We start from the raw sequence: 17,097 nt of genomic DNA on the forward strand, positions 1-17,097 counted from the left end.
CTATGTAAAATCGGTTTAAATTGATTTAATTTTTGTTTAATGAAAATTTAGAATTTATTAGGAAAAAAATAATAACGAACTCTTTCTCGAGAAAAAATTAAACTACTAATGAAAAAAATCGATGAATAAGTAAGATATGTAACTACTTGAAGGCAATTTATATAATTTTACTTTCACATGATGTCTTTATTTTGTAAATTTTTTCATGTTAAAGTGTGAATTTTTTAATTTTTTCATAGCAAAAAAACCGAAATGATTAATCAATTTCTCATCACCTCACCCCCATAACAAAATATGGTACTGTTTCCAATTTTACCTTTATTACCTCTAACAAAATATTTTGGCCCGACCGGTAGTTATTCGATAGCTGGAAGGTGTTACAAATTTTATTATAAATCAAGTTTTTGATAGAAAAAAACTATAAGTGGAAAATTTTTTTCACGATAAATGGCTTCCAATGCAGAAAAAATTTCAACTTAAAGAGTTTTGCAAATATCTTCAGTATCAGTATTGAAGTATACATTTCAGAGGCATTGAGGAATCGGGCTTATACGATATCAGTAAATATGGTTTGACATAGAGCACTGGCGGAGGAAGGAGCTTCCGTTACAGCAGAAATGATGAACGCCATCGAGCCAAGCTTCATTATTTCTGCAGCACCTCAGACCAAAATTCAGTTATTACTATACCTCAATAGCGTAATCCCTTGATGGTAACTGTATTTTCGAGTGCCAAATTCTTACCCAAAGCTCGCCAAGTGGTAATTTCGAATAGCAAAATTTTAAGAGGAGTTAACCAATTCGGATCTTCCTCAACACGGTGACGCACGAGTGCGTTGTTTTCACTCAAACAACTCGGTCGAACACTGGTGTTAGCACATTATGTACCTACCGAGCTAGTCAACTCAAGCTTATCGTCCAAGTTCTTAATAGCGATCGGAGAACGATTATGTTGACCGAAAATCGCGAGAATTTTAAGAAATGTAAATTTGACGATCCACCATTTTCACATTGCACTTTTATTATTTAAATGCGATTTTCGAACGAAATTGAATTCAGGGCAACAATTGTCTATATCTTAAAAAATCAAATGCCAAAACTGATACGTTATTAGATTTTGTCCCTATTGAAAAAGAAATTTTTGCTGAAAAACGAAAAACGAGTATAAGTAGTAAAATATTTGGTATCCCTTTCTTCGCTTTCACAATGAAAGATTCGCGTCTAAGAAATGCTTCTTTGGAAAGCGGACTTCCAGATTTAAAAAAATGTGAATTTTGCGAACAACGTAAACGGCCTCATTTACAGTAAAAGCTTCTGATTAAAGTGCATTCAGAAAAGGACATGAAATCACTATTGATTTCAGGAAAAATTGAAAATTAAAAAATTACTGCTTGACATAGTTCCCATGCTGTAAAATAATCATGAGTTCCATCTTCTCAAAGAAGCCATAAAAATAGGGCTACCTATTGCATAATATTAACGCGGGGCCAAGTTGCCATTGGCCTTAATTTTATCATAATACATATTACATATTCCATTATTAGCTGCATTTTTCGAGAAAAAAGAACTTATTTTAAAGTTCACACTCGCTGGTAAAACATACCTTTACACATATTTTATTATCATTTGATACTCATCTCATCTGTTATACTTTTTATTTATTGTATTTTCACATTTCCCAAACATTTGCTTTTACAGCGACAAGAAGGATCACCTGCTGGATCAAGGTCTGGTACCCAGTGCCATGGGCGATTTTGTGCCACCACTGAAACGCGGACGCATGACACCGCCCACAAGCGAGCGCGTAATGCTGTTCGTGCGACAGGAGAACGAAGATATCTACACGCCGCTGCATGTGGTGCCGCCCACCACCATTGGCCTGTTAAATGCGGTAAGTGCAAATGAGGTTGAAGAAAAATAAACGCTACTATAAATTTCCCCGCTCCTTGCCCTTTCCCAAGCACCAAGAAAGAAAAAAGAAAAATTTTGAAAATTATGTAAACTAGAAATTTAGTATCAGCATTATCTCATCATATTTATCCGTTTATTAATTACTTAGTTACAACACAAAAACTCATTTTAAACCGAATTAAAATTACTGCTAACAGGGTAAAGAAATAAGTTTGATGACAGTACATTAAAAAATATAAATATGAAGAAATTTTTGGAAATCATTAACAAACGTTTTGCGAATTTTTGTAAAACACCAAAACGAAATTTGGTTGGAAGAAGAAGAGGAAGCCAAACTCACTTACTTTTAACTTCCCATTTATTTTATTACATTTTAGTGCGGCGTTGGTTTAAAATTCTTTGCATGATATTGTGCATTTTGGTCACTCTGAAAATTGGTTTTACATACTACCAGGGAGCAACTTTTTCAAGAATAATTAGGAAACCGTTAAAAGTATTACAAAAAGTAAAAAAATTACTCCAAAGTTGTCAGTTGTACTTAAGCGGGCGAAAACTGCACTTCAGAAAATGGTAAATGCACTTCAGAATAGTCAACTAACTGTTATTCAAAAGCTGTTAAATATATTTCATAAAATATCAGATGTACTTCAGATAGTGTAAAATGTAATACAAAGAGTTTAAATTGTACTTCAGAAACATTCTAGTATGATTAATATGAAAAGGCGGTGACCGATTGATTCTTCGAATATCGGTATTTCGAATATCGATGTTGTAATAAAGTAGGCATCGATGTTAAAAAAAAATAAAAGTTAATAATCATCGAGATTCCAACTCTTTTGAAGAAAGTTTTAACTGAATACAGAAATACTAAGTAATATTTACAGAGTAAAATGTCAGAGAAATTATCTTTTAAAAATTGTACCAACAAAAACAAAAATTTATTTTATTTTAAAACTTTCGCATTTACTTTGATTAAATTTGTTCATAAAAAATATTCGATTGCACAAAATGAGAACATTGCAAAAAATATACAGTTACTCATAATCAAACTTACACAGTAATTCAGTGAGTGCTACAGTTTTTCTTACAATTTTCGCAATGTTTTTCATGCTAAAATTTGTTCGTAATTTGTTTATAAAAATAGAGTTCTTGTAATACATGAATAAAAATAAAACTAAAATCAATTTATGTACAAATATTCTTAACTACATTTGATTTAGTTTGAAGTCCAATTCTCTATATTTGAAATATATTTAGAATTTTATGAAGAACGAACAATTGAGTAATCTGAAATAAATTGTACACTGTCTGAGGTACATTTCGCTAATTTTCTGCAAGCATGTCACAATCCAAAAATTCAAAATGTTGAAAAAACGACTTCAAAAGTTTCAATTTACCATACTTACAATGCGTCCTAACAAAGTTTCGCATTGAAATTGTAAAATTTTGTTTTTACAGACTTATACATTTTAAAATTGATTGGTGAAGTAAAAGTAAAGTCCCATTTTTATTTCATTAGATGCTGTTAATCGAAATCGCCATGAATTTTTTTAAACGGCAAGAAAGAAATAGCTTTTAGTAATTTCTGCTTCGTTTTTATATTTCTTTTAATCCCGACAATGCTGCAGCAAATGAGCGATTTAAATATATTTATTGCTTTCTGAAGTACATTTGACAGTTTCTGAAGAACTATTACACGTATGAAATTTGCAATTTTTCAAAAATATTTTTTACTGAATATTGTTGCCAAAATGTGCAAGTGTCTAAGAATATGTCCTTTTTCTTGTTAAGCTACTCACTCATCGTCTAACTTTTAATACCAAAGATATTCACTTATAATACTTTTTATAAATCATATATACTTTAAGTGGTTGAACGTATGAATTTGAATATTTAGATTTTTTTTTTTCATTTTGCAAAACAACTACTTTGCTCTGCTAATCAACTATCTAACGAAATAAAAAACAAATAACTGCAAAATAATAATAATTAATTAATAATAATCATTCATAATTGTCATACAACGTTAACTAAAATATTGAAGTAAGAAATAGACAAATACAAACTGAATGCAATGCACAAACACACCCACGCAACACCTAGTTTTGTAACACAAACAACAAAAGCCGATGCGAATGTAAATCTATAACAATTAATCATTGCAATTAAGGCATCACCACAACAACCACAACAAGTAAATAGTTGCCAATGAATAGTAAATTGTAAAATTAAAATAGCAACAGTAATACGTTATTAATAAACCGTAATTATCAGTCAAACAGCAGCAGCAAGCGAAACAAAAACAAAACAGAAACAATACGAATCTGACAGGTAATCTCTTTGCTCGCCCAATAAATACGGCTGTTTATATTAGCAATATTTTTTTTTAACTACACACGCATTCAAACATACACAAACGCACACACACACATACACAAACGCACATACAATGTAATATAGTTAGTTTGAAGAACATTCGAACGCTTTCAAATATGTTAATCTAGTTAATAAAAATGAAAATTTTATGCGAATTCCATATGCAAATGGCTGCACATGTAAGGATCAACATATCGTCGATCACTGTTCGACGTTCGATGTTCGACGTTCGACGATCGATGCTTGTCTGTTTAATGACTTGTCAGAGGAAATAACTTAGCAGTAAAATATTAATTAATAAACCAAGTGAAACAAAAAACAACAAGAATGAAAACAAGAGCGTAGATTTTGTTTACTTTGTTGAGAGTGATAGTGCAATGCAACCAGCAGCCAGCATGTCAAGCGGCAAGCTAATGTGTGTATGTATGTATGTATGAAAGTGTGTTTATCTGACGATCAAGTGCGATAATCGACCAGGTTTGATCATTAATTATATGTAAGTAATATGCATCAATGCTCCACCCATTCATTACTTCACACATTCCATACATACTCACCCACAAATACACACACACAAACAAGCGAACGCCACAAGGTGTTCATGAAGAAAATTATTGAAAATATATGTGCATATGTATGTAGATATTTTCGTATGAAAAAAGTGTAAAAATTAATTAAATGTGATATTTAATTTATTTATATTTTCGTGTATAAGGTTTCTTATGCCAATACCACGAAAAATTTTCCTTTTTTTTAAATTTCGTTGAGCAATTTTGATTAGTTTAATTAAAAGTCATGTTTTCACATCTACACACATTTTTATTTTAGTGGGCGTACAAATAATTTTTGAAGGTATTTGAGGCGCTGTTTTGAGAGTGGCTGAGCTGTATTATAAATATTTTAAATATCATATCGCTTATTTACTGAAAAAGTGTAATAAGCCAAAAAACAGAATTGTGGAGAAAAACCGCTTCAAAGTTTTCAATTTATTGTGCTCTCTCTGTAAAAGTAAAGACATATTTTCGTCTATTGCATCTCTGTCAGTAAAAAAGTTCTCAGAAATCAGCGCAATTTTTAAACCACTTCAAACTTGCACTTTATTATACCAAAACTCAACTGGGTCTAATATTGCCTACCCAGGATTTTTCTAACTACTCTTATTAAAAATTTGAAATTAGAAATGAAAATTAGTAAAAAAAAGAGTTTTTAATTTTTACAAATTTTGTGGCTTGGAATTGCATACATCTTGTAAAAGAATTAATTTCACAAAAAAAGTATTAAGGCTCTGATTAAATAATGATTTTCATTTTTTGCATTTTTTATCTGATTACAAAATGATTTTCATTGTTTCGCATTTTTTAATCAGATGAAAATTGTATAATTTGTACAAATTTGAGACTTGGATTTATAAAGTTTTTTTGTCAGAATGAACTAGATTTTCATAAAAAATGTATTAAAATTTTGTTTAACAAGTTTGAAATTTTTGTAAAATTTTTTTTTATTATTTTTTTTATTTATTTTGCACTTTCTTTATATGGTTTTCGCTTTCGAATTAATCATATTGAAAAAAGTATTAAAATTAAATGGAAAACAATTATTTGTAAAAACTTGTCAATAAGTCCCTGTATTATTGTTATGAAAGGCACTCTATATAATAATATATTTTAGCAAATTTTCCCATCTCATTCGCGTACATTCTTCGCTGCACGTTTGACCGAGATTTACCTCCAATTTTTAATTTGTGTCTTAATATTGTTCCATAAATGGAGAATTCTAATATTTCTGACCATCTCTGCAAATTTTTTTGCGTTTTTTTTTTAGTTTTTTTATGCTAAAAATAGACTCGGAGGAAAAAAAATATACTGCCGAGGAATAAGAATAGATTTTTTTCTAACACTTGATGATTCCCTGTCCAAAGTGAGCTTCGTACTAGAGGCCAAACCGAATAATAGCCACATACGAACCCTATTAGCAAATTTCTCATTAGTGAGACCAACTCCTCATTAGTGGGGCATAGTTCTTGATGGTACAATAGTAACTCTTGTGTGTTTAAAGGTCCCTTTTTTCTATTGTATTAGCTGTAGCTGGCGTAAGAGGCATAATTTTTCCCAGTATTTACTACTTGAATTTCATAAAACTTGCTGCTCATTAGGCTTTAAGAGCACTGGATTATTTACGTTCTGCCGCACTTTTTTTTAATAAAAACTTTAATAAAGCAAATATTTTCCTACATGAAACAATTTACAATAAAATGCTGTAATTATCTCAGTTGCTTGCAAGCCCCACATGGCAAGGTTTTTTTTTATGAAATCTAAAAATACTTATTTTTATTATTATTGTTGTTTATAGCAAGTAGTAATTCTCATTTAATTCTATGTATTAATAAAATAATAATTTAGTGCGCATCTTTCTTCTTACAAATAAATTACTGAGTTTGAAAACAAACGCTCGCCACAGTTTATTTATGCAGCTTTCATGACTTCACCTCATGCCACAGCCACAAATATGCATACATAACATACGCCAAGACTTGTGCACATTCGAAAACATACAATTCATAGATTCATATCCATTCATATTCATAAACACGTGCATACATACATACATATATACAAGTACAACACACCAATCTGGCCTCTGAACTACACAATGTACCTGCAGGAATGCTTTTCAAATGTTCCTTGCGGAATATTAAATATTTTTTATAGCTATACATAAAAAAAAAACATGAATAAAATAAAATCGGCGTTTTGAATCAGTGAAATTGCAAATTCCTACTTTAGGAACGAAATCTCCTTAAAGTATGCTATGATTAAGCGCAATTTTCGAAAGTTATTTGCACATCTGAATGCGCTTAAAAATGCAGGAAATATTAATTCATACATTCAGAGTGCACAAATTGAAATTGGATTAAGCAACGAATTGGCAAAAAAATATTATGAACGGTAAAAGACTAGAAACGATAAATCAAATAGAGCAATTAGAAAATTTAGTACTAAAATATTACATTAAAAAATTAGTACTAATTGGTACTAAAATAAGAAATTAAAAATAGTAGTACATCAAAAAGCGATATTAAAGCAGGTTAAAAATTATTTAAAATTTTCATTGGAAAAGTTTTGAACTTTTTTTTTACCCGCAATTAGTAAAATGAGTTTTTGTTTGTTGAAGTCATTAGTAAGAAACAAAATATTTATAGTTAGAATAAAATTATATTACAACAAAATTGCAAAATTTATTAGCAGTTAACATACAACAAAACAAAAAGCAAAACCAAAAAAAAAGAAACAAATACAAACATCATTTTTCTCTCATTTTCTCAATTACAGATTGAAAGTAAATACAAAATCTCAACAGCGAGTATAAATAATATTTATCGTACAAATAAAAAAGGGTAAGTAAACATTAATACATACATAGAGGCAAAAATTGATACCAGGCAAATATCTAGAAACAAAAACAACAATAAAAGAAATAAAAAAAAACACCCAACAGTCATAACGTACCAAACATACAAAACCCACATACATATTTACGCCACAAAGCACGCATCACATAGAATTAGCTAGCCGGTTTAATTAGATTTGATTTTAATTGATGATATTTGAAAATGCCCTTTAAACGTTGCATGCCAATCGAACAGCGAACAGAGCGAGCGAGCCAGTTGTTAGTTTAAAGAATTGAAAGAGTAATGCGAGGGCAAGTGAGCGAATGAGAGGAAACACGCTAGCACCAGTACACACAACGCAGCGTTTCATTTACTGCACTTCACCCTAAATTAGTTTTGCAATATCTTTCTTACCGTTAACGGTTAACATTGTGTGAGAAGCTGAGTAATTTCTATAATCAAATAATAATTAAAAAATATAACAGTAAAATAGCATGAGTTGCTAAATATATATACTTTGCACACATCAACTATTTATCCATTTTAATATCTAGCAATAAAAAGTATTTGCATAATTAATATGCTATAAAATTTAATCTTTTAATAATTGCATTTATGGAATAATTTTCATGAGGTTTGAAGTTTCATTTTTCATACAACGGATTTTTTGTTTCAATATTTATTTATGTAATTAATAACTAATCCCTGCTGTTGTAACTAAACAATTATGTTAATTAAAATAAAATATGAAATATTCATTATTATTTTGCACTTTTTTTAAATGAAGGCCTGTGAAGGCTTTTCCAATTGGTGACTGTAATTCCAGAAAGTTTGATTTAGTAGAAATTCATGCAAGATGTTGGAGATTTCGATTTATTGTATTTGTGCTGAGTGTAACGGAGAAAAATTCGTGTGACTTCTAGAATAGGTTGCGTCTTCTCAAGGGCCATACTGTCAGTACAGAAATTAAAAAAACAAGAGGAAGAACAAACAAAAGAAAGTGAAAAGGCGGAAATAAGAGAATAAATATTGTACACATAAATTTGCACATAAAGGGTTGTTTACTTTCTGTACCAACGTCTCTCAGTTGTTAAATTTGCCAAGAACTAAGTAGCGGTTTTCGGAAGCGCCACCTTCTGTTTTCTGCACATCGTAGTGTGAATCCATGGGGTTTTAAAAACAGCGCTGTAAAATGATTCAATCAATACTTACAACCACATTTAAATCACAATTAATTCACTTCAAAAATGTGATTGTTTTATTGTAAATATAAAATAAATTCACTTATTCGAAAAGGTTGGATAATTTCAAAGAGAAGCATTCAGTGGAGACGGTGAATGCTACAGTAATATTGCCTTTCATAAATGAATACGAATTCAGTTGAATGCAATAAGTTATATAAAGGTTGCGCAAAATTGATCATCCAATTTTGTGTTTGACTAACTTTTTTACTCATTAAAAAAACATAAATTGAATGACAACAAACTTTATTTTGATCTTTACTCACACCACACTTTTTGTAGACAACTGCTGGTTAGTTCACAAGTGTCAAATCATGATTGACGAAACGCCATTTGCTAAAGTTATTGATCTTCCGATAGGGTGATTAATTTTGCGCCACCTTGTATCGGGTGTTTTTAAGCTACATGAGAACTATCGATATCAATAACCATGGTTTGACAGCTGAGAATGGCAAATTGAATTGATAATTTATTATTTTTTTTTTATTAATCTGTTCGCGTAGTTCATTCAGCACTGACGGCTTCATCGGTCCTTATTTCTTTCAAAATGAGGAAGGAGCAAGCGCTTTGAAAAAAGAATTCAATCTGCTAAATATCGACGACATTTGGTTACAACAAGACAACTTGCTTGATGCCATGCCGCCAAATTTATGGGACTAACTCATAACTGCGACGCACATACATATGCCGTATATCATAATGCCATGAAATTATTTACCAGATTGTTATGAACAAAATTCATTCCAATAATAATAGGCATCTTCGTTTCGCCAAGCGTTAGCAAGTGTTAAATATATCTTGGCAGAACTGGAAAAGAGCAGCCAAAAATTACATTTGTTAGTGAAATAGTGAGTTATACCAGGTTTTATGAGGTATAAAGGTACTCGCTAGCGGCGAATCTTGTTCGATAACTTTGTTGTTGCTTTCACATGCAAATTTTTCGTCAAGCGAGCAGAGCCCAGAGCGAGCAGAGAAGTGGCGAATCGAAGGCGCCTAAATAATTCTGGCCCAGTTTACAAGTTAAGCCAAGAAAACGAGGGTGCATTATGCGACTAATTAGCATTATGTGGAATGAAATATGTGTAATACTCCACACAAATAAGCGGAGGCCAGATGATTCACGAGGAATATTAAAATATAAGATTAGGTGGATTGCAGTGGACGAATGAGCGTTACTTTGCCGTGAGATGAGGTTGGCGAAAGACCTATGAGAAATGTGTCGAAATAAAGGACCTTCGATACAAACTAAAAAGTTAGTTAACTTTTAGTAAACAAGTAGGAGAATAGAAAGAAAAATAATAAAAATAATAAATTAAAATAATAATATTAAACAATCGATCAGCTCTTCGGCTGATTTTAAGAAATTCACTGAGAAACGAGTAGCGATGCTGCGATAGGCGCTACCTTCTCTATATTTTTTCAAACGCAATGATTTATTGTATTCGCATGAACTGAATTTTTCATTTCTTCGTGGTTAGTTTTTTCCGAGAACTAAAATTAAAAACATTGATTTGTACATCGCACCTCCCTTCAAAAGAAGAAATATAACACAAAAAAACTTGTTCATTACTCATCTGTCTAAAATACATTAAATTCCAACTCTTATTTGTAATTTGCATATTGCAAATTGTCAACAAAAAAAAGTTCGATCTCTTTCGTTGCTACGCATGCCATTAGACTCATCTATATAAGGTGATATTAGAAGATCAGTCGATTTATTCACTTTGGTACACAAATATCAAAAATTGTTGTTTTGTTTACATTTCCAAGACAACTTTAATATATCTATAAATAAAAAAATGGGCAAATGCATTGAGTGCGCAATGGGAGAATTGGTATTTTTTCCAAGCACACAAGCAGGTTTGGTTGTGTGGCACAGAGTTTTTTGTGTGGGACATGAACATTTGTGTACTGCTATCGCCTTGAATGTATTCGCCCTGGAATGGTACTGCACTGCATTTGGCAAGCATTTCATATTTTCAGTTGTGTTATTATCAGTGTTGCCAGATGTCTTTTTTTCACAAAAATTTAAACTAAAAAAACAAGCAAAATCTTTTTTTCGACTAAAAACCTGCAAACTCCAAAACGAAGAGATTTTTTTCAACTCAGGTTTTTTAATTGTATTAGGCATTAATGACAAAAATCAATTGATTTAAAATAAAAAAAACATAACCAATTGCAATTACACTTAACTAAGGGAAAATAGTCTTCATAAACTGGAATATTTAAATTAACTCAAATTTTGTTTAACTAAAATTCAGTTGCATTATTTTTCTTAAATTGGTTTGTTAATTTTTGTATACATTTGATTCGATACCTCAAATTAGTTGAATCTAAAGAAAGAAACTCGGCCAAAATCGCGTAAGCGGTTATCGCGCCAATTAAGAAGAAGAAAAAAGAAAGAAAAATAAATTAAAATGCCAGAAGGAACCTTATTAGGTTATAGGTCTAATACACCTTTTTTATTTCAATTAAATAAAAACCATTTTTTAATATTTTAATTTATCCTTTCGAATCTGAAATTCCAAAAACCTGTAGTTTGCACTAAGAGGTAATTTTAAATATGTAAACTTGTCGAAGAAACCGTAATTTACAGTTGTGAATCTGGCCGCGCTGGCTGTGATACTAAAAGCGCGTTGATCGCAACCATTTTTTAAATCTTAAGACCTTTTTCGAGTTGTGACTTTTGCTTTTTCTTTTTAAAATGGCCTTTTACTCTCTATTGGAGCTCCAGGTACCCGGGTACCGAGTAGTGCTCGAAACTCGTTCATTGCTCAAATGTTTGTTTGAAATTTTCCGGCCTTTGAACAATTTAAGTAGCTAAACAAGAAATGTTAAATTTATTTAACAGCCGCTCTTTAGTTTTAGCACTGTGTGTAAATAATTTGTTAAAATTTAAAAAAAAGTTTTGACAAAAAAGTCAAAATAAATAAATGCCCCGTTGCTCATTTGCATGGACTGTTCGAAAATCGGTGCACAAAAAATCGGGAACTCTACTTTCCATACAATCTTGAATATCAGCAAAAGAGTCATAACTCAAAATAATACAATAAGAAATTAGTGAAAATTTTATCAAAACGGACTAAATTCAACAAATCAATTTTTCCAAAGAGTTTTAAAGACTCTGCAGAATCTGCCCTCATATGGTTTCAGAGACCTTTCTTCCCTTTCTGCAAAAGAATAATAACTAAAAATAGGACATTAATTAATAAAAACTGTATAAAAACGTTTTCAAACAAGCAGTTTTAAAAACAATCCTCAAATAATATTTTCTCAAAAGTTTTTAAAGAGCTTATTTTGCCTATCAACAAAAGAGTCATACTTTAAAATAATTTAATATGAAATGCGTTTAAATTTTATCAAAAAATCCGAGTTTTAAAAACAATCTGTATTATCTCTTCTTAATAAAAAGAATAACTTGGGCTTTGCTCAAAATTTATGTCTATTAGTGAGTTAACTGTTTTTTTTTTTGCAATACCATGAAAATCCTTATATGTCTCATGCTGCCTATCCTAAAAGATTATAATGCCTTTTGAAATTGTTGAAAATATTGAGTTTAGTTATCTCTCAGACATTTTTATTCAAACTATTCTCTTTTTCTTTCTTTTTTCATTTTTTCCACACAGGATTACTGCGAAAATTGATGACGATATGATTTCGTATTATTGCAATGAAGACATCTTTCTGCTAGAAGTGCAGCAGATCGAAGATGATTTGTACGACATAACATTGACGGAGTTGCCCAATCATTGAGCAAAACATTAATTTGATGGAGAAACATTACATGTACACGTATGCGTGTATGTACGAATTTGTATGTATGAAGCGATAAACTAGCAAGCAGCAGAGAACACAAGAAACAACAGCAAGCAAAAACAACAGTAGCAGCCAAATGCTAGAGACAACAAGCAGAAAAACTCAGCACACATTGTTATTGTATTCGTTTGAAAAGCTGATGTGTGAGATGTTCTTATAATGATGAAAACAACAAACAACAACGACAACAGTAATGCACAAAACAATGGACACAATTATAGTTATGTTAGATAATAAATTCTCAACAAAAAAATGATAAATACAAATACTCGTAGGAGCATATAAATAATATTTTTTTTTGTTTTTTCAAGTTATTACTAATAACTATAATAAATATATGCGCGTTTATACATTCGTAAAAAACAATAAGAAGTAGAAAAAACCGGCAGATACAAATATTACCTACTAAATATTACTACTTTTTTCGTTCTGCTTCTAAGTGAAGTGGCCACTGCTGCTGCGTCTAAATATTTGGATAAAAAAACAAGAGCAACAAAACGTGCTGATTGCTGCAAAGAGACAAACGTTTGAAACGAAATTAGAATATACACAGACACCCACACACAATTATTTGTTATTTTATATTAATTTAATATATATAATTTTATATATATAATTTTATATATACGCGAAAATTTGATTGTGTTAACATTTTTAGTAAATAAAAATTACTTTAAGTACCCAGACGCTTAACTGAGATTTTTTTTTGATAACAAGAAAATGTGCTTTTCACAAGCAAAATATTTAAAACAAAGCAAGAACAACAAAATATTTTCACTTTTTATGTTAGAGACTTCATTTTGTTTTTAAAGCATACTTTATGGCTATTTTGTAAAAACTAAAATTTAATTGAAAGCAGCAAACTTCCATTTCTTTTCTCGATTAGTCATTGTCGCGCAGCCACATCGCTTCCAAGTAAAAAATTTGTAATGTGTTAGGTAAGCAATAAAAAATTTGGTTAATTAAGAAATATGTAGACTTGCGACAGAGAATGCAAACAAAGAAGTTTGAGAATAAAAAATAGAATACAAAGGTACAACAAAAAGCGATTGCTTAAAGCTTTCATGGCGCCTCGAAGCTTTCACATCATGTACAACACAACTTGCCGCAAGAGCTTTACATACATATATGTATATACATATTTGTATATACAATCCGATATTGCAGTGCTTTTAGATCGCTTAGCAAATGCGAGCAATATTTGTAATCGAAAATCGTGACTGGAGAAATTCTGCACATTTTTGTTCTAACAAAAACCCGCTTGGAAAATATTTTTTATACTTTTCGTAAATCTGAAGTCACACTTATACATATGTACAGTCATAAGTGCGTGTCCAATTTAGTGTTTTTGTTTTGTAATTTTTACTTTTTGTATATTTTACTTTGCCTTACTCAACCCAGTGTAGTACTTAATTTTTTTTCTAATTACGTCAAAGCTACGTAAGTCTTAATGTTACTTAATTAAGTTACTTTAAACTTAAAGTTTAATCATTCAGTGTTTTTTATTACATAATATTACGATTATTATTATTATCGATTGCTAAATATTTTTTTGGTAAATAAAATTCAAGCAAAAAAAGAATTTGTTGAATAAAAATTCTGAAGAATTTTCTTGTGAACAAATGCTAGCTAAAGCTTCGTGCTACACCAAAATGATGAAAGCTTTTTATACTAATTTTTTAAATTTAAAAAGGCAACAGTGCCGCATTTGGCGATAAAAATTTAGGCAATGCTGCAGGAAGCTACTCATTTCGCAGTCATTTTATTAGATTATGAAAATATATTCGAATAAAAAGATCTTTTAAAGCTCTAATTTCATAATAACCGGCAATAAATTTTTGATAAACAATTGACACCCAATGCTTATTGTTTTGATTAATATTAACCAAAAAATTAATTATCTCTACTTCAAAAGCCTTAGCACATTAGAGAATTTACAGCAAATATTAGAGCGACGAGCTTTTTTGGACAAATTTTTAGATGCCTTACATGAAGCTTCCGCGAATTCTATAAAAGTCTTCTGGAAGCTGGAACGCCAGAACTCCCATTCGAGGTGCTCTGAAAGCCATGGCGCCGGGAGCGTTTGGTATGGAGTTCGAACTTAAGAGCAAATTGCACTAATGTGTTATGAAAGTATGAAAATTTCCACGAAAAAAACTTAAACTTACATTTATGTCTACTAACTGACTAAGTTAAAGTCAGTAACGATCTTAATCCCAGTGCATTGAGTTTCGCCTCTTGATGGCTTTAATCACATTTCAATAAATTTTGCAAGTGAATAGCAGCCATTTATTTTAAAGAGGGTGGAAATATATTTACCTTCTACCTTAGAAATTACATGAAATGGTATTTATTTTAGAAATTGTAAATGAAAATCTGTGAAAGAAACACAAATCTTGAAATTTTATTTGTCACCAAAAAATATAATTTAGAAAAATTATTATGAATATGGCTTTCGCTCTAGATTTGAGCTTTGATTGATATTTTGTAAAATCTAAAGCTTTATAAAAAAGAAACTCTTCAGCCAATAGTTGAAAGCATTCACGTCTTTGACTAAAGCAATTAATGCAGAAAAATATTTTGAAAAAGAAAACTAAGTAAATTCCAATACTGTTCAATGCTTTCCACCGCGCATATAGAAATTTCAAGGCTCTTAAGTTTTGGTATCCGAAAACTTTGCACAAATAAAAGCTTTTGTTGTTTTCGAAACTGCGAACTTTAAGCTTTCCTCCAAAGCTTCCACTTTGGGAAGTTGAAAAACGCATTACGAACAAAGAATTAGCTTAACTTAATCGACAGTTCTCACACAAATTTTAAGAACCGAATTGCAATACAAAATATTTAAATATTATTAGAGCTTAGGCGTTTTTATATCGATCGTTAAGTAAATGAAAAATTAAGAATTATAATTAGTATATTAACTAACTAAACATAGTTTAAGTCAAGTGTGCATTTCTTTTCAATAAGAAGTTAAAAAAATAATACAAAGGAAAAATAGTGGAATATATTTAGCGAAACGCAAAAACTTAAATAAATCTCATTTTCAAAGTTCTACATGCATGTAATGCCAGAAAATATTAATTTTGTTAAACTGAGATACATGAAAATACTAAATAAACGGTAGCTAAAAAGTTTTAAAAGAAAGCAACTTTCATTATAAGCTTTTCGTAAAAGCGACAGGGCATCGGAAAACGCTTATGAGTCCTACTTTGGCAGTACCTGCATAGAAATACTAATGAAAATTATCAGTTTCACAAAAGAAGATTGCAACATATCGCGCATTTACTTGAGTAGTGTCATAATCTAAAAACAAAAAAAAAATGGTTAGGTACGCAGGAATTACTACCAGCTCTCCTTTTATGCTGTGTAAAAAATGCTCGGCGATATCTATTAACAGAGTTTCATTAGAAGAAAATATGTCTTTACCTTTACTTAGGGCGGCATCGTAAATTCTAAACTTTGAACGCATTTTTCCCCCATTTTGGTCTTTTGAGTTATGGCATTATTGAAGCAAATCAGCTGGAAAAATTGCCACTGGCATTACATGCTTTTCGGCGCAATTTTATTAAATTATGAGCTTTTTGTACGCCACCAGTTTTTGCTATGGAAAATTCGAAAATTCCAACGCGCCATTTTTTGTAAATACTTCAGTTTAAAAGAAACCGGTTTTCCTATTTCAAAATAATTTTGAGTTCAAAAGCTTCAATAACTTTTCAATTGAAGCAAAGCAAATGAAAGGTTATTAAAACAAATTATGAAATTAGCATTCATTTCTCGTAAAATTGGGAGAAACCCATAAAGAATTAAAAAAAATTTATTTTTTATATAAACAAAAAATCGAATAAGTCAATTTAATAACAACAATAAAACAACAAATCGAGATATTCTTGCCGTACAATAGCACAAATTAAGATAACGATTTTGTGCGTTTACACAATTTAAAGTTTATACGAGTATGTAAATCATATTGCAACTTATTTTCTTAAACGAATATTTCTCTACTAATAACGCAACTAAATATTAAAATCATATTTTACACACATACACGCATACAATAATGCTAATAGTATACATATATACAAAAATAATAATTGTATGTGTTTTATATTTGTAATATTTTAAAAGCGTAAATAATTTATTACATAAAAACAAAAACAAATATAATATACTCAAACTTTTTTCAATATCATTCTCAAAATGCTTAAACTTTGTGTAATTGAAGTTAAGGTGTGTAAACTTCATTGCTAATTTCTGACGTTGTTTTTATTTTAATTTTTTATATATTTTTGTTTTGGCAAAAGTGTACGCGCCAACTGTAGTAATGTAATTTTTAATTAGTTTTAGTAAAAGCCAGCAACAGCTCAAA

General features: G+C 30.3%; 1 protein-coding gene across 1 annotated transcript in view; it reads left to right on the forward strand.

Moving 5' to 3' along the window:
- LOC129244186 (protein grainyhead-like) overlaps positions 1-13,424 on the forward strand; it is a 226,443-nt gene extending 213,019 nt beyond the window's left edge. The window contains exons 14-16 of the mRNA XM_054881799.1: positions 1,698-1,890; positions 7,616-7,680; positions 12,542-13,424. Of these exons, the coding sequence (XP_054737774.1) occupies positions 1,698-1,890; positions 7,616-7,680; positions 12,542-12,668 (385 nt within the window). The 3' untranslated portion in view covers positions 12,669-13,424. The remainder of the gene's footprint in view (positions 1-1,697; positions 1,891-7,615; positions 7,681-12,541) is intronic.
- The last annotated feature ends 3,673 nt before the right edge of the window (positions 13,425-17,097 follow it).

This window comes from Anastrepha obliqua, chromosome 4 (assembly GCF_027943255.1).
Source record: "Anastrepha obliqua isolate idAnaObli1 chromosome 4, idAnaObli1_1.0, whole genome shotgun sequence".
NCBI classification, from domain to species: domain Eukaryota; kingdom Metazoa; phylum Arthropoda; class Insecta; order Diptera; family Tephritidae; genus Anastrepha; species Anastrepha obliqua.